Raw genomic sequence first — 26,520 nt, forward strand, 5'->3', positions numbered from 1 at the left:
TGAGAACACATGTGGTTTGTCTCTAGAATGGGAGCCAGGTCAATAAACCAATTACATTTCCATGTATAGATAGTAACTCTAAATAATACATCTTGTGCAAAGCAAAAAGCATCAGGGTCAGCCCGAGACTAGCAGCTCCCCAGTGGACTGTGGCTGAAGACACACAGACAGACCAGAGAGTTCAGCCTTAAAACGCTGAATTATGTAATGCAAATGTTCACAAGGATCACTTTCTTTCCTGATGTTATACTACAAGACATGTTTAATCAAGGGAAGATGTATTTAACAGGACAAGCAGATGTTGTACAGGTCTGGAGCACAAGTTCATGACGCATTGGAAAGATTTTTTTTGTTGTTGCCACTACTTTTTTTACTGAAATTTAAGTGTTGCGCCTTTGAAAAGAAACAATGAGAGAATCTTCAGCACTTGAAAGTAGATCCCCCAAAAATAACTTTTGGAGAGTTTCCCCTAAATGACATCATCAGATTCTGAAAGTTCAGAATATCTTCTCACTTAAATTATCTTTTAATTTATTACTGTACATCACTGACAGTTTTAATAGACTTTCATGAAGGTAGCACCCCTACAAACAACATAAACAATGAAAACCTGCACATTTGTTAGTGCTAGTTTGTGCCGATGAAAGAAGTGTTTCTCCTGCTTTCGTTTCCAAGATATAGCGCCTTATGTCTCAGGAGGTGTGACGTCACTCAGCCCTGTTACAACAGAAACAAGAGTCATGTGACTCCCCCACACAAGAAGGTGCCATATCTCGGAAACGAAAGACCCTCAGATACTGCTTTGAACAGCACAGATGGAGCACAAACGAATGAGCCGGTTTGATTCTCCTGCGGCATCCTGGGAGGGAGGAAAGTGATGTCACATTTCCTAAGAAATAAGTCGCTATATCTTGGGAACAAAGTGCAAACAAATGCGTTGGGTTTCATTGTTGTGCTGTTTGTAGTGGTGCCAACTTCCCAGAGCTTTTTAATAGTTGGCAGCTGTTGTTAAACTCGGATTTAAAACTCATTTTGATATGCGACATGTTCTGCCAAAGCCAGATTCAATTAATATGGAGACATACACTCTCCATATTAACACTTGCTAGCGTCACAAGTAGCAAGAGAGAACATTTAAGGAGCTACAGATTTCTTATTCATTTTACCAATGTGGCACTTTAAAGTCAAGCCATTTAAAACAGCATCTGCCCATAATCAGAAAGCCATCTAAGAGTCACAAAAACTCAGGACCTATCCCAGTGGCACAAGGCAGGACAGGACACAAAACCAGGGCAGGGTGCACACATACAGGCAATTTAGAGTGACTAACTCCTTTTTTGACATCAGGAGAAGAAAGGGAACAGGTGACATGGGAAATGCTAAAACTTTCCTGTGTCTGAAAGAGGAGTTCTGTGTATTTAGGGTGGTCCTGGTCTAGACAACTGTGGTGCCACCCCCGTTTTGTTGTTAAGGTTGGGCATGGCTAACGGAAGAGCTTACACTAGGTGTGCACAAGCTTAATACTAGGCTTTTTTACATCTGGAGTCACTAATTATTTTTCTGTTTTGTACTTTCCAGCTTTGGAATCAACAGTTCATTATCTCGGCTTACTGCTGCACCTATAACAACAAGAACTGTGGAGACTCTTCTCCGCTATTACCACCCACACTACCTGGTACACTGTCAGCTCTATGACACTTTGCTGGGGAATGGTGAATCTTTCACTGATAACACTGTAAACTCACAGGCAAGTTGCAGTGGCTGTTGTGGCACAGCTAAGCTCAGAACAGCTTGGCCAAGTCATGCCCACCCAGACCTCTGCACTGCTGCTCAGGGAACGAAGAGAAAACACCTTTGACGTCACTTTCAGCCAAGCCTTTTAATTGAAAGCAAAATCCCCGAGTCCAAATACAAAACAAGGTAACAGAAAAAAAAGCTAGATAAGCATTCAGAAGTGAATGGGTGAAAAGTCACACTCGAATGTCGTGTCGGATTCCGTGCCTCGGGCTTGCTGGCTTGTAACTTGCTCAGGAAGCGTCTGCTGTATGGAGTCGCAGTCTGACTTACTGTTGCTGGAGTCCGGCTCTTTTGTCCCAGCCGGCGTGTCCTGACATTCGGAGCTCTCCGGGGCCGGGAATTCAGCCCGCATGGGCCGGGGAGGCTGGTACACAGCTGGAGCAGGGAGTATTCTTTGGGTCCCCTGGAAAAGGTTCTGTGCCGACCCTGCGGCGGGCCTCTGGACCTGAATATAACGCTGGGTTGGCATCAGGCTTGGGGCCTGCTGATACAGGCTTTGCTCCCGGGCTAGGCCTTGGTACGGCGCTCTCTGATAGAGTGTAGGGGCGTATTGGCTGGGCTGGCCGTATATGTCGTTCCACGGAAAGGCCTGAAAGGTTGTTATTCCCCCTGAAACACAACACAAATCAGATGAACTCTATTGCTTTAGAGCGGGTGCCTGGGTGATACAATGTTAGCACTGCTGTCCACACAGTCCACACAGCATCAGGGTCCTGTTTTCAGTTCCAACCCTGGATACTGTGTTGCATATTCTCCACATGGTCTTGGGAATGTGCTTGGGATACTCGGGCTTCCTCCCTCCTCCCGGTGATAAGCAGAATAACCTGATTGGCTGTTTTAAATTGGTTGACTAAATTGGCTATTTTAAAAACGGTATGGCTATTTCCACCCAACGGTACAATACCTGGTTCCCCTGAAGAAAGGCACCCTGCCAAATATTTTTATTAGAGAATAGAGACTGCCTCACTGGAGTGTAGAACTACAGCAAACATTTCCTTAGCAAGTAACATAAGTAATAAGTAATGCTCCTGCATTTTCTGTCAGTCAGTGTAGTGGTTCTGGAACAGGGCCTAAACAATCACTATATCCTGCAGCAGATGCCCAATATCAAAAAAAGCATTGCAATTTTCCGTTGAAAAAACACAAAAGCAATTTATATGTCAACACTGGAGAATTTCTAATATTGCTGGGAAGCTATTATGTTAAAATGACCTTTTAAATCCACGTTGTAAATGTATTATTGATTATTAATTAAACTTGAGGTTTCTGGAATCGTTTTGCAGAAGAAACAAACAGACATAAAACTTCACATAAGGTGAAACGTGAATTCCAAGACAAGGTAATAGAAAAGTAGATGAGGATAACGGAGTAGGAGCAAAAATATTCTTTTAAGTGGTCCTATAGTGATCCAACAGGAAACGTCACTCCAGGTAAAGCTGAAAAGTGCTCCTGCTTGTTAGTTATTGCATGTACATAATTGGTTATTTCATGTCTGTTATCTATTCCAGCTTGCCTTGGGCCACACAGAAGTCCAATACAAGGTGCTGCATCTGAACATGCACAGACATGAGATTAATAGTTGGCAGCTGAGGTCCAAGAGCAAAGAGCTACTGCACCACCGCATCCAAAGAACCAAACATGGGTAACAGACATTCTTACCTGTGCATCATCCTCCCCTACACCTCATCTTCCCTACTGCAGCAACTGCTTGTTTCATTCCACCTCGTCAGAGGGGAAGTTATGATTTCATCCTTGTGGCCTGGCTTTTGTTCTCACAGCCAAATGGGTTTAAGACAGATCTGTACCTCAAACTGCTCGTGTACTATGTAGTTCAGTACAAGGGCTGGTCCAAAGCTCTTGAACCTTGGCACTACAATAAATCATCTCAGACGCTGTTCTCATTGACCTCTATTCAGCCAGGCAGTTTTGTCCTTGTGCTGAAATACAGCTAGAATCTATAAAGATAAAGTGTCTCGCCGCCAAGCCTACAATAGAGTCTCTAAACTTTACATCACTACCAATTTGAAATTTATCATCACTACCAAATCTGAAATTTATGAAATCAGACAGAGACAGCTTTAGGAAAGCCAATTCACTTCCAGGCTGCTTCATACTGGGTCACGACATTTGGACATACTGTATACTGTAAGATGGCTCCAAACCAAACGGGTGCTTTTGAATTATTTTTTTGGTGAACCATCTTACAGTATGACAATCCTACTCAACTGGACATAGATACATTTACAGATTGTTCCAGCCAGCAAGTATCTGGTCCATGTTATTTTCTGTTTACTGTGAAGTGCACATAGGCAAAATGCTTAACTGAATACTAAGTTAGTAAATAATACTGAGTAACTGTAAAAAGATGCAACAGCAGTGTTTAGTGTAGAATATATAGTAGAAAATAATTTAACTATAGTTCAATTACACACATAAATTGTAGAATAACTTGAAATGCATTTAATTTCAGAGATCTGCTTCATGACCCCATAATACACTAAATAAATCAAGCTACATAAATATAAAATGCACTTTAATTTCTCATAGACCCTGCTTGCAAGGAAAATCCTTCAGTACCGAGACTTGTGAATAATGGAAAAACCTTCCAGCCACACTTGATGTCTCTTTCTATGCCTCCAAACTGAAAGAGAAACATTTGTAATTTATCCTTTTAGCTTTTTTTATGGTTACCAAAATAATATCATCTGACAGTTTTATTTTTGTTGTGGTTGTTCAGTGTTTTAAGATGCTTTCGGCAGAATGCAGCATGAAAAATTGAACAAAGCCGTTATGCAATAGCCTGACAAAATGGCCTAAACACCCTAAAGATGTTACGCATTGAAGTGGTAAAACAGGAAAAAAATAAAACATTGCTATTAAGGCTTGTACATACTGTATGCAATGTGTTGAATAGAGCAAAATACAGTCTCGGCTATATATACCATTCACAAAAAGTGGGACAGACACACGAGAAAGATAAAGTGGCAGATGCTTAAGAAGGTATATACAGTATATACATCTTGAGAGAACAAAACTAGCCGAGACTGTAGTTTAGAGGTAAAGTAACAAATTTGAATTTATCACCTTGGACATACTGGAAATGTACATCCACTCTAACAATAGTCCATCCACAAGCCTTAATTCTGGCAAACATCACAGCAACCAAGACCCTTTATGATAAAAGCAAGATGGGATACAATATATCCTGAACAGGCCAGATTCGATTGCAGGACACACTGACACGCATTCTCATTTTTATGTACAGTATGACAGCTACAGTAAACGCATACCCATAGTACAATGCCAGCTTCTTTCCAATTTTCTCCTAAGTTTCTCTTGATTTGTTTTTAGAATTATAAATAAACCCATTACCAAGCTGCATCCAGATGCATTCAACAGGGTAAATGACCAGGACAAACTGACAAACTCTGGATGGAGCTAAAGGAGCCCTTGTTCATTTCAGTGCGCATATGAAAACAGCCTGCATCTCTGTGCAGGCCTCATGTTGTAAACTCAACAGCTTTGCAGAATCGCTGTCAGTGAAACAAAGAAGCTCTGGCTCAGCCACTCTCAAGTATTCTGTTTTTGTTTTTTTACATCTGACAAATCTGAAAAACTGAACTCGCCGCGCAAGTGATTCCCACACGAAAAATCTTGGAGCATGGCCTTTGTCACGTGTGTGTACTAAATATGCAACACAACACTTTGGTTTGGTTACTTCATACCACGAATGAACAGTATAAACAATATAAAACAAAAATATTTTGGGTTGTTTTCGCCCAAGTGTGGCTTTTTTTCAGACCTGTTAATGGCTGAAGGCATACCACTGTGCCAAGGTATACCAGCTGAGAAATCAGGAAACAAAACTCGAACTTCACTGAATGACACCCAAACCTGGTCACCTCTAGAAGCATTCAGAGGGCTGACGGGGCAGGAAATAAAGAAGCCTCCCCCAGCCCACTGACTGCGACTGAAAGAGGACAGGCTGACAGGCCCTGTCCGTTCATACCAGCGGAGCAACACATGCAGCAAAGCAAAAAAAATCTATAGCTTCTGAAACTAAGTGATTGGCAGCTTGGTGTCGGAGCCTGGCCGTCTGAGTGATCCTCAACGGCCTTCCTACAAGGCTCAGCGCATCCAATCTGGGCAAAATGCTTGACCCTCTGGCCTTCCTCCCCTGAAGCAATATACTTTAGGAATTGGATGGATATGAAAAAAATCTCTTTTTTGTCATTTTATTTATTATATGTTATAGAAACAAGTCTGCCAGAGAAACCACGGCTGTCATGTCCTTTGACCTCAGGGGAAAGAGATGGAATAACACTCCAGAATGAAAGGAATATCAGAGAAGACTGATGACTCATCTATTAGCTGCTACTCTGCCTTTATTAGTCTGCCATTTAAAAATGTCACCTTCCCTTTCACCTCTTGAAGCCTTGGAGCCCGTGTGTGTTATGAAACACATTAAACAGTCTATTCGCCATTTTGAAGTGCTCTCCGAGAAAGAGATAAAGCCTTTTATAAGCACAGAGTGTGAAACATCCTCTAATCCATAAAATGGCAACTTGAGACGGTGTGGTGAAGGACTGAAAAGCTTATACACAAAGCCCTGCAAAGTGTGAATTAGATAGACATAACCAGACTTGTTTTCGGTTCAATTACTTAAAACAAACTAAGCCAGTTTGGTAAAACTTATTCCAATTGTGATTACATACAGTAGCTCATCATATTTTGGCTAATCCTATAATACTGTCCAAAGGTTAAGTATGGTTATGGAAGGAGTAACCAGTTCCGGTCCTCATAGCCGCTGTCCAGCAGATTTTATAAGTCTCGTTAAACTTCCAGCTTCTAAGGAACAAGGAAAAGCTTCAACATGTTCAATTAAGCAAATACTGAGTTAATTTAGGTAATTTAGTACTCAGGTTGAAAGGAAACCAGAAACCTTCATGATGGCCCTAAGAAGATGATGTTAAATTGGCCATTTGTTCTTTTCACTCACACAAAGAACAGCTTCTGGCCAGTAACATCCATTACTGATTGGCAAAGTCAATTTGGATGGATGCAAATCACTATAGGTTCACAACTGTACCTTTCAGTAAGGACAATCTGTAGGGGCCAGTTTCAGACATCAGCTCCTCCATTTCAGGACGGACATGCACCAAGGGCATGTTGATACATTAAGGGCTGTTAGCAGAGAAGGCCCTCTTACAGTGGCACCTCTTATAGCGTCTTGTTTCAGTACATTTGCTCAGTGAGGCACACAGGTGTTACATTCTTAACCATGTGCAGTGAAAGCTGTGAAGGTGAAGCTTCCATCTTCAATACCATGAGGCAGTCCTCAGAGAGTGTGAAGGTGGAACATTTTGTTTCTTTGATGAATCGCCTTTTCATCATGCTAACTTTAAGATTATGGAAAGGATCAAACTTCCTATAACTAGGCTTTATGTAGCCTGCATATTACCTTCTGAAAGGCTACACAAAACGCTTTAACAATAAGTATAAATTTAAGGAAAGTGTACACAATACATTTAGGGTGTACAATATAAGGATATCACACTATTGTAACAAATCTGTATTATTAGTAAATCTGTATGCTCTGTTCCCACAAACTATAAAATTCCCCATGACTCCTTTTCAACTCTCAGAGCCTGATCCACAAAGCCTAGGAGAATGCCATACCTGGTACACAGCAATGCTGGCTGCTCACCAAGAGTTTGCACACTCTTCAGAGACCTGCAGATGATGTTGTGATTTTCCAGACCTGTTACATAAACAAACCTGGACCTATCTTTTTAAAAACCTTTCTTGATCCCTGTGGCTGAATAAGAAGTACTCTAAGAAACCTTGTACAGTAACACTAAGGCAACACTGAGGAAAGGTAAGTAAGGTAACACTGAGGCCAATGCAACAATATGGGAATATTCACTGAGATTGCATTAGCAGAAACCAGTCATTCACAGCACATGAAATTCAGGAAGGTGTGAAGTTCTCGTAGCAAGTCGCTAAGCATCTGGATACACAGCCATACATCATAGTGGGGCTCTTATGTTCTTCACTGAACAACAGTGCAATTGAGCTCACCTCTTTATTACTGTTATTGTCCAAATAAATCTTAAAGGATTGTTCCCTAAATGAGCCCTCTAGATCCTCTGTCCTTTCTCATTTGTGTTGCATTTATCTTACTATTTAGAACAATTTTTCTATCCCAATTATATGTTTTTTTTTTATTTGTTGCATTTATTCCTTGGCTCCTGAAACATGTTGCCATTGATGTAAACATGCTAAGAACATATGTCAGTCCTCATTACCTGTTTAAAAATGTGTGTCTATAGAACTTCTAACTGTTAAACTTATTTCTCCTTTAGACATTGATACACAACCAAATTCAAAGGAACTCACCGTGGACTCCCTGCTGCAACAGAATCTGGTTGCCTCCCTGTGTCTGGAAGTAGGCACGGCCTCCTGAGGCATAGGTCATGACCCCAGTGTTGCCAGCTGCTCCAAAAGCGAGGTAGGAGGGGTTGGAGTCCACAGGTGGGGTGGGTGCCAGGCTGGCACTTGGGGGGCAGCTGGTGTTGAGATAGGGCAGGCGCTGGTACTGGGGGAGCTGGCCAGAGTTCAGGCTATGGGTAGGCAGCAGGTTGCTGTGCTGCTGTGGAAACGAGCTCAGCTGGTAAGAAGCCAGCTGATTGGTGCCCGGGTTGCTGTGGAGATAATGCTGTGTGTCCACCTTCACGGAGGTGCCCAAATGTTCATTGTAGTCACACAGTGAGGAGGTATTTGATCTGGAAAAGAAATAACTTTGTTACTAAACTATTTTAAAAGAATTGCTCTCTGCAATAGTACTGATCATTAAAATTCTCAATTTAGCTGATGTTACTTTTCAAGGTAACTTATGGTCAAGACAATTACTGAACTGGAAAATGTAATGGTACAAACAATTCACAGCAAAACCTTAACAAAAACAAAAAGTGAGAGCTGAACACACAACAAGTGGATCTTGAAGAGAGCTGGAAGGTAGAAAGGGGGGATATCTGGTTCCACTTCAGATGAGACAGAAGAAAAGTGGCAGAAGAGCAGGAGGTGGAAGAGAAGGAACAGATAAGGGACTGGCAGAAGATGGGTGAACAGGACTGGGAAGGAAAAATGGACAGACATCATGTTTGACATCGAAGGGAGGAGAGTGACAAAGAGAACAACTGAAGTGAATGCTGAGATGTTACAAAAACACATCACATTCACACTCTGATGTCCATGAGGCGGTGTTTTGTGTCACACCGCACCATGCTGGGTGAATGGTCTTGCTCTAAACACCCGGAACTGCCAGTTCTTGGAAGGTCTTAAGCACATTCTTCAGCTTCTACTTAGAATTTTTCTTTCATTTAAAGAGCATTGCCAAAAGAAAGTTTATTACTGTACTAATATTTTTGTATTTCATTTAATACAGTATGTCTTGAACTTTTATTTTGTTTTCAATGTTTAGATATTATTATAGAAGTTGGCAAACGGGCAGGGGTCAAGGCCATGAAAACACAAGTCAAGGTACCAAAGGAGATCCAAAAGTCAAAACTGAGGAGGCAAAAACCCCCAAACCAGAGAGACCATGAGCAAAAAGCCAGAAGGTAATCTGAAAAGTGAGTAAAGGTCGGTAAACTAGCACAGCCGAAAACAAAGTAGCTCACAGATGACAATGCATAAACCAGGTGAAAACACACTAATACTGGGCATCGTAGAGTCACAAGGGCAGGTCTTAAATACAGGTGGTATTGATTTCCTTCCTGATCTCGTTGGTACTCGTTGTGGCGATGGCCTGACTGAGAGCTCCATCGATAGTGTTTCCTGTGCAGTTAGTGATACTACAGCATGAGCAAGCATGACAGGGACGATGAAATCACAAGCCTGCCCATTCATACACCATTCATTCACACAACATTATCAATATTAAACCTAGCCTCAACAATATTATGTAATCTTCCACTTGTGGACACCTTTGCATGAAAAAAATATTTTATAGAGCTTTTCTTTGTTTCATTACCATTAATGTATTGAAAATATTTTAAACATTTTCAAATATTTCTTTTCTATAATGCAAAATAATGTTAAAAAATTATTGAATTTGCATCACACTTGACACTTGCAAATTAAACAAATGTCAGCTATTAATCACTGCTGAAAACTACCCTTCAGCCTTGTATACAACAAACCTCAGAACTGATCATGATTTCATTTGCTCAGTGACGGAGTTCTCATAAGATTGCAGAAAACAATGGCAATTCTGTATGCAAAGTAAAGTGTGCATACTGCATATGGATACAAAACAGAAATTCTGCCTCAAGAATAAGTGAAGCTATTGGATACAGCTGTTAATTGTTTAGTTCTTTGCAAGCACTACGTCTCATTATGCAAAAGCATAATATTTTGTAGCCTCTTGCCAAAGCTCCAAAACCACTAAACCATAATTTGCTCCATTTGACAATTTAATCTTCCTAAATCAATTTAATACGAATAATTCATTTCACAAACCACACTGTAGAAATCACACCAAAAACTATGAAACTGTTAAGGCGTGATTAATGACTTTTAGCTGTTGATTAAACTGCATTCCTTGCCAAATCGAATCTTACAGGTTTTCTTAAAGACTACGCTCATGTGCATGCTTTGATTAGAAGCTGTAATATCTCATTTATAATCACTGTTGCTAATGTGTGTTAGCTCTCTCAAAGGCACTACATTAGTCTCACGCTATAATTATTTTTCATGCCAATTCAATTCATAATCAGCATGAGCTGCTCTTGAGATATCATGACACTTACCCAGTGTCACCCTGAGCAGAGTAATTTCTTAACATCCTCTCTTTGCTTTAAAATATTTGGGCACAGACATGAGATGGTCATCTATAGCTTTAGGCTATGTTTTTTTTTTATTCTCAGATCATCACACTTTTAATGCGACCGAGTTAATTAACAAGCAGATCCACTTGCTCTCTGTCATTGCTCTGTAATCACAGAATGAAAAAAGCATGTGGAGGAAGCCCTTGGCACAGTTCAGCATGAAAAAAATTGTCTTGATGGTTTTGCCAGGCTAAAGGTCTGGGAGCGAATGTAAGAGGAATCAGATCTTCACAAAGCATCCTGGAGTACATTATTAGTTATTTCCAGATTTGTGTTAGTAACATGTACAGTTCAAAGAATAAGCATTGCCTCTATATATTGTAAATCAAATGAATAAAATTACCAGGACATCTTAACTGTAACTTGTAGAGTTTTACATACAATATTCATCATCAATAAATCAGCCCATTTTAGATATGGGGTCTCTGCACTCCTATGTTAAAGCCCCTTCTACTGATTGTCTCAGGGGGTAGACGGATCATTTTTAGACAGAACCAAACCGCTGTCATTCTCACACAGCATATGGATTTTTTACATGTTGTCAAAACACCTTTATCTTGTGATGATATACTAAAAAACAAAACTCAATATGACAAATTGCTTTATGTCTGCCACTGCAATGAACAGAACACTTCTGTTCATTCTTTGTTATGCTTTTTCTCATTTCTGGATTTCTCACCCATTAGCAGTGTTTTTTCCTTTTCTTTGAAAACACCCCTATATTATCTACAATGTAGATCAGGGATGGAAAACTCCATTCATGAAGAACCACAGACTCCTCTAGTTCCCTTCCACCTATGATCTGATCTTAATTAAACAATTAAACTAATTACCCAGATAAAATGTCACATTAACTGTTCTTCATCAATAGATGACTGACAGGCAAACCTGCAGGATTCCATCACATTGAAGACTGGAGCTGCCAATTCCTGTCATACAACAGTATGAAAACTGAAAGGCTTTCATCACTGATATTATTTATTCATCACTCTTTCCAACTATAAATCTGCCTCTCTTAAAACCAAGAGCCCATAAAATAATAGTGGTCTAGGTTTTAACAAATGAAAGTAAGAAAAAAGAAAAAGTGCTTTGATTTCACGGGGAGTATACCTGAAATAGCTCACACACACTTGAAAAGAAAGGTCACCCTTTGATCTCTGAAAAATTAATGCAGTTTCAACATAAAAACCTCCAGCAGATGTATTTCAAACAAGGAACATGCATACCAATATGAACTGATAATTTGTTTATAACATGATCTGCAAACATTCTCTAAGGATTTGTCATTGGTGAACCACAGAAAAAAAACTACTGTATACTGGTCCTTGCTGTCTGAAAAAGAAATTGTGTGCAACAGGGATAAAACTAATAAAGAATGTTTCCGATTTCTATATGGTCTAGTTTACATGGTGACAAATTAAAGCATAAAGAGTTCTAATTCCTTTGTTTAACTGTGTATCGCCGACAGAAAAACAACACAGCTGTTGGGAAACTGACCTACAGCAGCAAATCATCTAACAGTTGAGCAAAAATATCACAACTTTTTAACACACATGGTTACTACATTACTAAACTATTGATAGTAAAACACTGACATTCAAAGGTCTCAGCCAGCAATATGATAATTATGTGGTTTTGCTTTGAATTGAGAGAGTGTGATTTCAAATTCTTCAAGTGTGACACAGGGCCGTGTTAAGTGCGACACACCCCTGAGGGTGACGGGGCTGTGTTAAGAGCGACGCACCCCGAAAGGTGGAGGGGATAGGAAGTGAGTTTCCACCTTTCCAAGCTGCTTGACCTTTTTATCGCATGTAACACTGTTACCATGAAATGCAGGCAGCCATGATTAAGTTCTCATTCCAATAAACCTGCTTTTTCAATAAAGTATAAGAGAGCTTGACCATTCCGTACATTTTGTGTCAGAAATGCAATAAACATGAAATGGCAGACATGACCCTTTAGCGATTGTGGTGAAGTATGGTCATGCTCTGGATGCCAAGCTTGCATTCTCCACTCACCCAGAGCTCTCGCTGTGCAGGCTGTAGCTCAGGCCTTCCCTGGGAGGGCCCTCCTGGGAGCCCTGTGTGCCTGAGCTTTCAGGGGTGTCCAGCATCAGGGGGATGATATGATTGGTGGGGTTGAAGGCGGTGCCGAGGGGTAAGCTGGCACGACGCAGAGGGGGAGGGCTGGGGATGCACGGCAGGTAATCCATCGGTGCCCCCTGCTGGCCAGCGGACGCCAGTGTAGCCTGTCCCATCTCTGCAGCCATTCTGTGTCCTGTGATCATCAGGCCTGTGCAAAGCAAACAGCATTGGAAACTGACAACACTGAAGGATGGTCCACTCGAAATCTTGATTGAGCTTCCCACTAGAAACCTTGATGGGTAGCAGCGGGCCGCCCAGCAGAGCCAACAGCCAACTTTGATCTTAAGTTTTGTGATGTTTTTTGGCAAAGGACATTGTGCTTTGAATAAGACATGAATGCATTACTGTACAGAATACATCCCTTTTGAACAGTGGGGGAACAAATGTGTGCCAGACATTCAAAAAAAGCATAGATTGCACAAAATGCATGAGGTCATACTATTGCCGTTTTAAAGTGTTGTGCTGATTCCACCGATCAGAGTAAAACCATATGAAAAGTGCAGCACAGAAGTTTTTAATAAATAAACTTTGGGATTCTCACCAGGAGGGCTGGAGGAGGTGGTCATCACTCCACTGAAGTGACTCTGATTCGGCTGTGGAACAATCCGTGGGACAATGGGCTGGCTGTGAACTGTAGCCAGCACACCGCCTCTAGCAAGAGACACAGATTGAACACAACAGGCTGAAGTTTCAATAATGCATGTACGGTAAGTGGAAAGTGTTGGTGTTAAAAATACCTAAGATGATCAAGATCACAAGGACATAGGAAAAGGTTACGAATGAAGAATTCCACTCAAATGCTTGTTTATTAAAACTATTTAATCTGAGGATCTTATCTAGCTATTTTGGCACGGTTCTCAATTAACTGGTTCCAACGACATGGCACTGTAACCAGCAGGATGCTGTCACTTCCTTTTCTTTCACTCTGTGCTTGTTGTCTTCTTTAAGCAGATATCAATCAAACTAATTCCCTCAACAATGTAATTGGACAGTGAAGAAGGCACAAGACTTGTCTCTATAAAAATAAAATAAGAAAATCACACACCTTTATGTACAAAAGTAGGGACTATAGAGAGGACTGTGTTCTTAGGCATGTGACTTTGCATCTTACATGCCTGTAAGACATGTAAACCTTACCCAGCAGGGGGCGCTGTGAGGGCAATATGGCTGGACACTTGGGGCACTGCAATGGTGCTGGTCAGTGTGACTCCCATGCTACTCGCAGATGACTTCTTCTCCTGCTTCAGGTTGCTCTTCTCCGTTTTCCTCCACTTTGCTCTACGGTTCTGGAACCAGACCTGGAGAGGGAAGCATGTCACTGCAATTGAAGACTGGATTGAGACACAGACAGTAATACACAGGAGAGAGGAAGATGGTGGACTTTATATATGCTATTGTGAAAGTGCTTTTGGCAGCACAGATAATATTCTTCCTGTCAATAAGACGCCTTAAATTGAAAAGCTGAAATTAGACTGCAATCAAAGACAGAGAAGAAGGGTTTGAATCTAACTATTACCACATCCCTGTTTTTAAAATCTGCATCGCTTTTAATTATGTGCAAAAGACTGAAATATTCTATATTTCTGAACCAATGAGAGCATGCAAGAAATCCAAATTGCATTAAATTTGCAGAATATAGAAACATACACTCATTCCATGCAGAAAAACACAATACAAACAATGCACGTTAATGGTTTAAATAATTTAAATATTTCATTTCAATGTATATATTGAGCATCAAAAGAAACATCAATATTTACTATTTACTAAAAAGGTATGTGTGTTTTGGATATTGGCATAATTTTTATTTTTGGCTATCTAAGCACTAAATCACCTCATTAGTAAGACAGCTGACTGAGAACCGGTATACACTCAACTTAACCTACTGAGTAACACGTCTGGTAAAGTCAAATAGAGAACAAGAGAGGAAGGTATCAATATGTCCTATGCATCAAGAGAATAAACCTTTCTGCCACAGAAAGTATGCAGGAGGCTGGACTTGCTTGATCAAATTGCTTTCCAAATCTCTCCATTCATTTACAGATTTCTAGCTTTCACACTGCCCCTGGTGGCCCAAGTTTTAAACCCCCCCCACAGACTTTTAGAACAATAATGCAGAAGCTGCAGAACAAAAATCAACCCCCAAGTACAAGGAAGCGAATGACCAATTCCCTCACCATGATCCTTTGGGGTGTGACGCCTATCGCTGCGGCAATCTCTTTGCGCTTGTCTCCATCCGGATAGTGGTCTTCATGAAACAGGCGCTCCAACTCCTCCAGTTGTTCTGCAAAGGCAGCAAGAACGTTAGAGTAGTAAACTATCCAGTAAATTTGAGGACAATGAACCACTCATTCTCATAACTCAAGAAATAATGCTACCTTTATTTTAAGGTTCCAGGAAACTGTAAGAAAAGGGGTGGAAGTGTGGCATAATAGTTAGGGTTCTGGATTCCTGATTCCTCCTCAACCCTTGAGCAAAGTTCCCTACCCAAAGTGCTAAAGAAAATCCAGCTGTATGGATTTATATCACAATTTGTAAGAAACACAATAGATTATGGCACAGTCCCATGAGATTTTCTGGCAAATAAATTAATAAATTTCAAAATAAAATTGTTATAGTAGCTTAAGGAAGAGTAAAAGTAAATATACTGGCGTATTTTTGGTCCGATTGCTAGTTGTTTATTGATGATCAACTCACTTTTTTCTACTGAGTCACCTTCTGACTCTTCCACTGGTGAGCTGTCCAGTGGAAGTGACCGAAGAGTTTAATCAGCGACGAGGACGACAGAACTAACCAGTGGTGTAGAGGGTCCTTGTCTTCTTCTTGGGCACAGGAGGCATGAGCCCGCTGTCGGCTAACTCATCCTGTTTCAGACCATCCCTCGAGTCTCCCAGGGCCGCCCCACCTCCGGCTGCCCTGTAGTTTGGGAAGACTTTAGCCCGGCTGGAGTAGCGGGTATGGCGTCGAGTGACGTAAGCAGAGTTGATTTTGAGGTCAACTGGTTGAAACTCGGTCAGGTTAAGCACTTTGGAGGGGATCACCAAGGCAGGGTCACTGGACGAAGCCTCGGTTTGTTCTAGCTTTATGGGTCCTTCCGTCTGCTGCTGAGCCGGACTCGCTGCAGCTTGCCGAGGCCTCTTGGTACCCAGCTGTGGCGTGTGCTCCTCCTCATGGTATGAGCCTGAGGTGTTCTGCGGGCAGTATGGGGTGGGCAAGCTGGAAAACTCTTCTTCTGCCTGCTCCCTCCTCCGGGAGTCGAACAATCCTGTTACTCGTCCACAGACAGTGACAAAGTTCATCTGGCTCTCGGGTTCCATGCTAGGTTGGCCAAGGAACTGGCCACTCCCCCTGGGGGTCCCGCGACCCTCTACCTGTAGCACACAGAAGTCCTCCTCTGAGCTCACCACGCTGCTCTCCTCTGGTCCGCCCCCCGCCTGCTCACTGTCGATGATGACCGTGCGGTAGGCAGACATGGGGGGGGTCTCCCTCACATCTGTGATCTCCCTCCTGATCCCCTCCTCCTCCTCTTCCTCTGCCTCTGCTTTCACATCTTTCGCCACAGCCTCTCCCACCACCTCATCCTCCTCACAGGACAGCTGCAGCCTCAGACCCAGCTGAGCCTTGCTCTCTGGGTCACTCTCCAGCTGCTCTTTACATAGCAGGCCATCTTGCTCTTCCTCTGCAAAGAAACAACAGGATTGTAAAGGAAAAGGTAGAGGTTCATTTCATGCTGAATGTTAAAGAAAAGAAACACAATGTTTCAGCTGTGGAGCCTTCTTCAGACACAGCCGAAATATTGAGTTTCTTTTCTTGACCTTTCAGAATGTAATGAACCTTCACCTCTTCCTTTGCAGCCTACACATGCTGCTGCAGCTCCCCACTTGAACAGGGTTATAATTCCATCCTCATGTAAGGAGCCTGGTTCTGAACAATACATATAGTTGACATCAATTATGTTTTCAATACCGTTAAATACAGTTCTTTTCCTTCTGATTAGCAAAAATGCTGGTGTATTCTGAATACTTATTTTTCATCCTTCATTTGATACCAAATTATCTATCCCTGCAACATCTAATGAGCCTCTGATACTGTTTCTTAACAAGCATAATTGGTGTTAAATACAAAAAAACCCTAAATATTTTATTGATTCTGCCATTCACATCTCTAAATAACTCTTTTCACACTTACTTTGTTAAACAATACTTTGATTAACGAGAGTAAACACTCCTCTTCAGGTCGCATATACCAACAATACAATTATCCTGAATTTATACTTTGCCTTCACTCAATGTGTAGATGGTTTGTAAGAGAAGCTTACCTAATTTGCACACACATCTTCTCTTCTTTATCTGATATGCCATTTTGGGTGCCCTTCACATTTCTTTGGAAATATCAGTTATTTTCTGTTTGGCACCCACTCAAGTTGTAACCACTAATTGTCTATTAACTCCTCTTACTAGGAAGCGTACTAACTGAGCCACTTCATTGCACTGGGGAAAAAGAGGGCCTTAAATACACACACCTGTCAGAGCCATTCAGAATTTGAACTGCTGTGAGCTCCACAGTCCTTCCAGGTGAGTCAGTACTGGCTGCATGAGCACTACACCCCCCACTGACATCACTGCAAAGTCTACAGGTGCCTGACAAGTACCAGAAGTTGATGTTATGCTTTGTGGAGACATTGGAATTGAAATCAGGACCCTCACTGACTGCAGACCTCCATCACACATTTCCCACTTTCATCTTCTCCAGCTCTATGGGTCTCACTACCCCCAGTACTCTAAACCTGGGGACTCCTTATCCTGCAGTCCCTCAAAATAAGGACCCCCCTGTCCAACTACAGAAAGTGCTGGGATAGGAATTCACATATACATGTGTATATAGATACATATATGTTCAGGTGGGTATCTGCGTCAGCATGCGTAGGCTACAAAGGAACAAGTAATAGGATTATTCCATGCTGGAAAAAAAAAGGAAAAAAGAAAACACAACGATTCAGCCGTGGAGCCTTCTTCAGGTGTGACACGGCTGAAACGTTGCGTTTTCTTTTTTCCTTTTTTTTCAGCATGGAATAAACCTATTACTTGTTCCTTTAGATACATATATGTCCTTCCCAAGTTTCTCTGTGAGTGATTCCAAGCATTTTAGCAGCACTGTATGAAATATGCAAACATTTAAAAGTCTGGAAACAACATGGCACATTACATCCCAAGAAGCCAGAAAAGAGAGTAACATTGATCATTGTTTATCAAAGTCTCTTCATTTGTACAGTTATGTGCTACAGGCTCTGGTATGGTATGTTGAACTGTAGAAATTATGATACTACATGTATTGCTTGATAAATCAGCTTTGGCTACTTGCATCTTAAATACTGTATGCTGGATTCTCTGCACCCACGTTCATCTTCTAATGATAAAAGGTTTGGCAACAAATTGCACAGAAAGACGGAGATAATACCGATGGTTCCTCACCGCTCTAATTCCTGCTATTGATATCTTGTACCCATAAACGGCCGTTTCCTCTTTATACATTTTCTATACATTGATGAGGAAGTCATCAATGCCAAAGGTGAGACAGCAGCTAGATTTCTCCTTACACTTCGAGATCTGTTCAACTGGGGCGATTATATATGATGCTTGATAAATCACGTTTAGGATTTGGTCACCGTTTCATTAAACACGGCCTACACTATGGAAGAGACTGCTATTAAAACATGGGAATTGTAAGGCAACCAGCATATTTAATACCAGTAAACAAGTACCCCAAGGTGACATACTGTATCAAACCACAGACAGCCTATTCAGTCAAGCAACTTCATATAGTCATGCACGTTCGTATACAAATCACCAGTTTGTTTCAACAAAATACTGCAATTTATCCACAATAGGTGAAAAACAGTGACAGAAATGTAAGTGGTAACTACAGAAACCTTCACTCTGATCTGCTACCATTCTATAGGGGTGTTTTTCTTTCTTAAACTCGAAAGAACCCCCGATTCACAGTGTAAAATGTGAATTTTAAACACAACAATCCAACTAACCCAGATTAAACGAGGAACGAAATATTTCCTAATTGTAAAGTAATTTCAAACAGTTTCACCGACAACAGTTAGGTTCCATATGAAATAATTTAACTTCTTTTAACAAGTCGTATTTGGAGTTGTAAAAATAGTATATAATGGATCTAATGCATTAACAGTTCCTTAACTGACTGGGAAGGTGAGTTTAATTCGTACCTTATTATTATACATTAATACACAACTCGCATGTGGGATTACTGAAATGGTATTATTGGAAAGGCAAATTGGTGGTTCTTTACAATGCTTAGTTCAAAATACCCTTACAATCAATCGCTTTGTTTATTAAGTTATTGACTAATGCAATGATTACACGCATAAAATAAGAAACCCAATTTCTTACCGAAGTCATTAACGGACTCCTGGTTTTCGCTTTGATTCTTCTCCATTTTACAAACAGGATATTGTCAACTAACGTTTCAAATCGACTTTATTTTTTTAATCTGAGACTGACCTCGCTTCTGAAAGTAGAATAGCCCATCTCTCTAGAGATTGCACGGGGTGGGTGATGCCAACAGAAATAATTGAAGTTCACTCTTTAATTGTAAAAACTTAGGTTTCGTATCTGAAGATCATTAGATAATTTGCGGAAAATGAACGGTTAATTTTGTGTTCTAAGTCAAAGGGTGTGCTTTGAAGTTTCTAGTGTTTAAAATGTAACTATCGCAGGATAATTTAATGGCTCGATCCAAAGTAACACCTGCTTCGCGACTTTTAGGTGCAAACACCTGACTGGAATTAAGACGATTGCTTTTTCACCTTCGTAGTCTCAGTCCTTTAAAGTATGCCTTGTTCAGTTGTCTTAGTATTTAAAAACATAAAAGTGTTCTTTCTCTTTAATTGATAGCTGTAGCTATCTTTAAATTAACCACACACAAATACAAATAAAAATTCTTTATTTTATATTTTAGTGGAAAGCAGGGGTAACGGTTAGCGCTTCTGCCTCTCGACAGTTTAGTCGTTTCCTTGCTGTTGCGCCTTCTATCGGGGAAATGCATGTTTTTCTGCGGGGGTGTTCTCAGGTGTTCCCTTTTCCTCTTACCTGCTAGGTAAACTAATTGGCGTATTCAAATTGTCCTCACAATGTACTGTATGTGCGTGCCTTCGGCTCTGCACTGCGACTCCGTAAGCACACAGAAAATCCTGCAAACGGATGCACGGTAAAAGCGAGGCGTTAGTGTGTGCCCTCAGAAGCTACTTACAAAAAAAATCAGTGCGAGTTACTTTTTCTGATTTCTTTTACGGGAGGACACAGAATTGAGCCGTACCAATTATTTACTTAGCTTTGTGGTTTTAAACGAATCTCTTTAATTCAATTTATCTTCAACAGTGAAATGTGCTTAATAAATTTGAGGCTTTGTGATTTTTACATTACAGTACAGGTATGTCTCTAACTGGTTTAAAACTTTCAATGAAAACAGAAGTACTTTTCTTACTTAATGGAGTTCACTATAGTTTTGAGAATTTTAATGGCACGTTTAAACGTTTGTATTTATGTTTGGTATTTTTGGTGCTTCTACAGTGTTTGCTAATCCTTCTATTTTGGTATAATATGCAGATACCTAGTATACTAAAATGTACAGAGTGTAGATCATTGCTACTGTATAAATTAAGAACAGTGGCCATAATATAGATCTGTATCATAACTAATTAAAACTAATATCAGCATTTTCTATTTTCTATCCATTAACAAGTTCTCAGTTCTAATACACTCACTACCCCGACTGCGTATTGCATGGAATTTGAGAATTAATCATTTACGGAGAATTTTATCAAAAGCTTTCTGAAAATCAAAGTCAACACAGAATACAATTGGACTTTGTGCTGCTAACCTGAAAACGTCACTTCAATCTTATGTTCCAGGTCTGCAGAAGATATCTTTTCATTCTAGCAATGTGCCTTATAAGACAGGTACAGTATCTCATCATTACAATGAAATAAATCTGTCTGCTCATGTTATACTGACAATGTAATACAAAGCAAGATTGGTGCAAAGCTGCTAGAATGAAGTAACTGAATGTAAGGTAGATTATAATTAATAACAATAAAATGGGAGCTATTGGGAAGTCTCACAAAGATGGAGAAGTAAGCATGTGTACAGTACAGTATGCACAGTAAGTACTGCAATGTACTGGGTGCAGCCTGCCGAGGGTATTGGGTACTGTACTGTATGTTCAGGGTGCAATCCTCCCGCTGCCTGTGCTTTCAGAGTAGGTCCAGGTGGTCATGACCCTTACACAAGCAAAGAGAGATTTCAGATAACAGGTGGATAATCTACAACTTCATTTAACTCTTGATTAAAGTTCAAATAATTAGATCTTTAGGATTTTCAGCAGGTAAATGTAACTGAGATGGCTTTCAAGTTACATGCAAAACTGTACCTTGAATTCTCCAGCTGTTTGAAACCCCAAAACAAGCAAAAAGTAGCTGACAGACAAACTAATGGCATGTTTCACACCAGGGCAGGGCAGTCCTGTCCCAGCTGAGCCTAAAGTTTCCCCTGAGCTTCCCTTCGGAACTGGGGTTGCAAATTCAGGTCATTTGGAATCCAGCATCTCATGGTGTTTGTTCTAGCTCTCTCGGTTCTGTAATTAAACCTTTAATGATTCGATTATTGTGAACCTTTGAAACATGTGGGAGATGAGTGAGTAATGGACTGGCTTGCTTCATGAACGCTTTCACTAAGACAACAAAGCTGTGTTCCAGCAGTAACCAGGTACCACAGAACACGTGCTCATTTGACTTCTTTGTTTACTGGACAGGATATAATGAGACATACTGTAGGAACTGTCGAGCATGGCTGTGATTGCTGAGTATATTGGTTATTGTTGGTTAGTAACCGAAACACAGCAGTAAAGAGACCATCCTTTGAAGCTATTAAAATTGTACAAAATAACCAAGATCTAACAAGATGTTTATAATCCTTTGTATAGTTTCGACCACTGAAACATCTAGCAGTACACAATCATTCAGGTTAAATAGGTATTGCCAGCATCAAGCTAGGGTGTGTTACGTTGCTTTATTAGCAAGAGATGCAGTTCGTGCCTCTTCTGTGAGAGGTGTAGTGTGCACTATTTGGTGATCTAAAATTGCTGAGGTAAACTGAGTAATCTGGAATCAGGTGGGTATGGCTTTTAATATAATAATTTAGCCTTCTGTTAGAAAATAGTAGGTTATTTTCTATCTCCTTTTCTAACATTGCCTGTTTTATCACCAATTATAATGCTGAGCACAGTAAGCTCAGATTCTTAATGAATACTAATGCATTGAATAAGTGGTAAAGATGAATGCAGAAAGCTCAGCTGATGTCATATAGCAGCCATTAGTTCTGCCTGAATATTACTTAAGTGAGCAAACGTCTGCATTATTTTCTACAATGTCATGGTCTATAAAGGCAATAATTTGTTGGAAGATGTAATGAGAAAGGTGATGAACATTTCTAATAAACCATAAGACAAAATGAGTCATTTCTAATTAGGGACATTTGTCAGTGATGCCTTGAAAATCAAATCATCAGTCTGATATACATCATTACGCTGAATAGCACAGGCGGTAGCATATCCCACTTCAACATTACCCATCATTTTCATTTCCTTTTCAGTTTTAAACATTTTGCTTTTTGCTTGTGTTCTGACCCACTGATTGCTAGACTTAACTGGTCACATTCGCATGACAACTCTCATTCACTGTAAAAAGGAGCAATTTGGTTTGACTTGTACATTTTAAAATCATTGCACAAAATCTGCATTGGAAATTGTACAACATTTATTTGGAAATATATATTTCCAAAGCACAGATATTGTGCTGGACTCATCCAGCAGAGCCACAGTACAGTATATCTGCTGTTTCTCAGTCTTTTTTTGTTAGAATATGCAGAAAGAATAAAGGGAAGCCTTTTGGTCAGTCCAGCCTGTTTGATTACTAATAGGTGATTGATCCAGTGCTCTTACCCTGAAATATTCCAGGGAATCTGTTTCAACAGCATGACTGAGTAGCTTGTTCCAGTCTCCCTCAGCTGCTTTCTGAAGTGCTACCCATAGAAAGACAGAATTATCCTTAAGAGCAGTATGACGTAAAAAACAAACATGTTTTGAAAAAGGAACCTTTTATACATTTACTGTACTTTGCTATGACCAATACCGATTGTTACTGGTCAAACAATACTTATGAAAATGCTGCATTTATTGGTTATTCTAGTCAAATACTGCCAGCCTGCATAGACCTGAATAAATATTCTCTGCAAGAATGCACCAACTAATTATAACTTAGAGCCGTGGAGATAAACTGTTTAATTTCTGAATTAATTTAGTTGGCTTCAGTACACCCTTCTGCATAAGGTAATCAGTAAAACAGTCCACTAGATAGACACAATGCAGTTAATTTCCTAGCCAAGGAATTTAATAAATCATTCTATCATTTTATTTTTTTCATTTTTCTCTATTTTATTATTTATTTCAAGAATCAGCACTGTTTTAAATAAACAACAGGCAACAGGCCAGCAATGCCTTCAATTATAAATTTATTCAATCAGACATTCTCTATCGTGGCAATGCCTAGAACTAGAAAGCCCCATAAGCTCTATGGTTGGGACTATAATTGTCTTCAGCCACTGAATACAAAGTTAAGTTTCCCTAATGCACTAAAATATGGTCCTGTGAAATTATTGAGGGATGGTTTGAAATGAAAACCAGAAGAGCCTGTCTCTTTCCAGGACCAGGGAATGAGATATTAAAGAGTAACCACTGTCACAAGCACCCCTCTTCATTAAATAACCCCATTTCTACAATGTAATGTAGAATAACACCTCATAAACAAGAGACAGACAAAATCTCTAGAGGATAGATTCTGGACATGTGCCATGAAATCAGAAAATCACAGGTGTTTTAAAACACTACAATGTGGCTGTCAGCACAGGAATAGAGAATTTGGAGTTATCCACAGTCAATGTAATGTGTGAGTGAAAGACAGCTCAAATACCCCCCCCCCCCACACACTCCAGCTGTGAGACAAGCAGATGTTGTTTGTGCAATACTACCATTTTAGTGCCCTGCTGCAGGAATCTCATAAGTCTGGTGGTTGTGCTCTATATGATAGTTACCATGTCTTCCTGTTAAGTTTGCTAGCTTTAGCCATGACACTACACAAAACTTGAATCCTTTGCCATGATAAAATCATCCAATAGGAACCCTGAACCATCTCCCATAACTTCCATAAGTTGATTATGTGCTACTTGCAGACATCCAGGTGGGGGCTGCACATTGATGGTGGTGGAGGGGATCCCCATTACCTGTAAAGCACTTTGAGTGGAGTGTCCAGAAAAGTGCTATATAAGTGTAAGCAATTATTATTATTACTTAATTATTTACTGTAATATCTCTTTCTGAGCACACAGAGAGCAACTCATCCTTCAGTGGAACGACTGAGGGGGCTAATGTACGATTATACTTGTGGGACATTCCTCATAGCATGTCAGCAGGATAACTGGGCCTCAGTTCAGGAGATTTTGAACAGATCAGGTTGTATGGAGCTGGCTGATCTGAAACCCCTGAGGCATGAGGAAGAGTGCAGAGAGAGTGAGCTGAAACAGTTGGAGTGTTACTCACTAAGCATGTATTAGTCATGTATTTTTTTTTGCCACCATATTTTGATATCTTTTTATGCTTGTTCTCAATATGCTAGTTAAGCTTAGATAAATAATCTTTATTTTGAAGTGACGCATATCCTCATTCAAATACAGATAAAATGATTAATTGTTAATTAACTTGGTAATAAAACAAAAAAAAACATTAGTTTTTGTACAGTATGGATGACACTAGGTTTGAGCATATATTTACCAGGATTTAGGGATTTTTATGGGACTAACATGAGATTCCCCTTTGAGTCAATCAGCAGGTTCACATCCTTTCGCCTGAAGCATTCCAAACCAGAATTATTCACACGGGAGAAGGAATTATTCACCTATTTCAGAGTCATTTCTTACCATGCTCATGTTTCAGAGCAGCAGTATGGGACAGTCAGAGCTGTGGACAGTTTTGAATTATTTCAGAGAATTAGCAATAACTCAAAGAAGTAATTCAGTAAAACAAATCATCATCTAATTGCGCAGTTAATATTAGTTTACATTTTCTTAGAAGATAATAATAAGCACCTCATCTCCAAATTAATCGAACAGTAAGCACCTCTTGACAATTTATTCTCCAGTAAAACTAAACATCTGTAGCATTGCAGCTTATGAATGCAGTGGGAGAAGGACATGAACTAAACTAGTGTGAAACAGGTGCAACACTGTCTCAAAAAAGGACAATTATCTTAGCACTTTTAAAACAAAAATGCAGAGGAAATTGTAAATCTCATTTTGAATATATGAATAATGCCTTCCTGCCAATAAAAATGATTCATGTCTTGTTCTTTTATAATCATTTAAAACTCAGAAACTCAGTATAAATTCCTCTTCTAAGGCAGAAGATACACAGAGAACCAGTCACGTGAAACTAAGTAGATATTTCTGAGGTGTGTCACAGGCACAAATTCATAATGCTTTTAAAGGAATAAAGCAATAAAGTCTTAGCGGTTATTGTTTAGTCAATATCTTAATCTGTATTCCAGACAGTATGTGTAGCTGGAATGTTTTTAAATTCTCAAGAACAAAAACCTTCAAGGTTAGCAATTCAGTTAAAGGTCATATATTTTTAATGTCTACATTCTCAAATTTTAATGAAATGTGGCCTCCTCCTGGAAAATGAGGATATTTTAAAGGCAATTTTCTTTTCTGAAATGTGTAATGATAAAGATGCCGACTCCTTTAGGAACGCGCTCTTTTGAGAGTTTGTCAGATAAGATAAAAGAACACAAGTAAGAATTTCAGTAGCCAAGTCATTTCCAACTGTGATAAAAAACCATGCATCTTGTCTCAATGTTAGTCAGGCTAAATTAAAAAAACCGCAAAATCTTTAAATTACATTTTAATGGCTAGAGCATTTTAGTAATATGATCATGAGAGATAACCATCTTTTTCAATCTGAGATGATGACTGTGTTTACGTTGGCCAATTCAGCTCACCTTGCACATTTTCCACCTTCTATGATCCCTCTCATGCGGAAGGATTTGTCCCTATAGGGGGCTCTTTTTTGAAGGGATTTTCCTCCACATTTACTTTGGGGGGGGGGGTAGTTTGAGGAGCTAATTGTGCGAAGCTGCCGCCAGTGGGATAATCACTGAATGGCTCTGCCTCCTAAAGGATTGTAGCAGTAGACAGTATTGGGATTGACCCTTGCACCTCCACTGGGCCAAGCCTGGGTAAACATGGATCAAGGCCAGTTCCATCAGAAACTCAGCTGGTTGGGCTGGGCAAAGAAAAATGCCAGAAAAAAAACAGATGGCAAGGAAAGTGATTCAGTGATTCAAGGAGTAAAGATGTTCATTTAGTCCAGACAGCACTGGCTTGAGTCAATAGTGTGTGCAATTGCAAAACATTTATCTTTCCCTCTTCATGTGGTTCAGGTACTGTAGCTTTCCTGAATTGCCTGTCCTCCTCTTGAATAAGATATATGTTCATCTAACTTCTTTTTGATAAAACATAATAACAAAGATGACAACTCTACACCAACGCAAA

General features: G+C 40.0%; 1 protein-coding gene across 1 annotated transcript; it reads right to left on the reverse strand.

Annotated features, from left to right (window-relative positions):
• Nucleotides 1-1,948: 1,948 nt before the first annotated feature.
• Nucleotides 1,949-19,297, reverse strand: nobox (NOBOX oogenesis homeobox). Its single transcript, XM_088933510.1, has 8 exons — nt 19,252-19,297; nt 15,627-16,511; nt 15,010-15,116; nt 13,970-14,130; nt 13,374-13,483; nt 12,707-12,980; nt 8,197-8,582; nt 1,949-2,406 (listed from the first exon to the last, which is right to left on the reverse strand). The coding sequence occupies exons 1-8, from the start codon at nt 19,295-19,297 to the stop codon at nt 1,949-1,951; spliced, it is 2,427 nt and encodes an 808-aa protein (XP_088789636.1).
• Between the last annotated feature and the right edge of the window lie 7,223 nt (nt 19,298-26,520).

Source organism: Atractosteus spatula, chromosome 14 (genome assembly GCF_055471065.1).
Source record: "Atractosteus spatula isolate fAtrSpa1 chromosome 14, fAtrSpa1.hap1, whole genome shotgun sequence".
Taxonomy (NCBI): Eukaryota; Metazoa; Chordata; class Actinopteri; order Semionotiformes; family Lepisosteidae; genus Atractosteus; species Atractosteus spatula.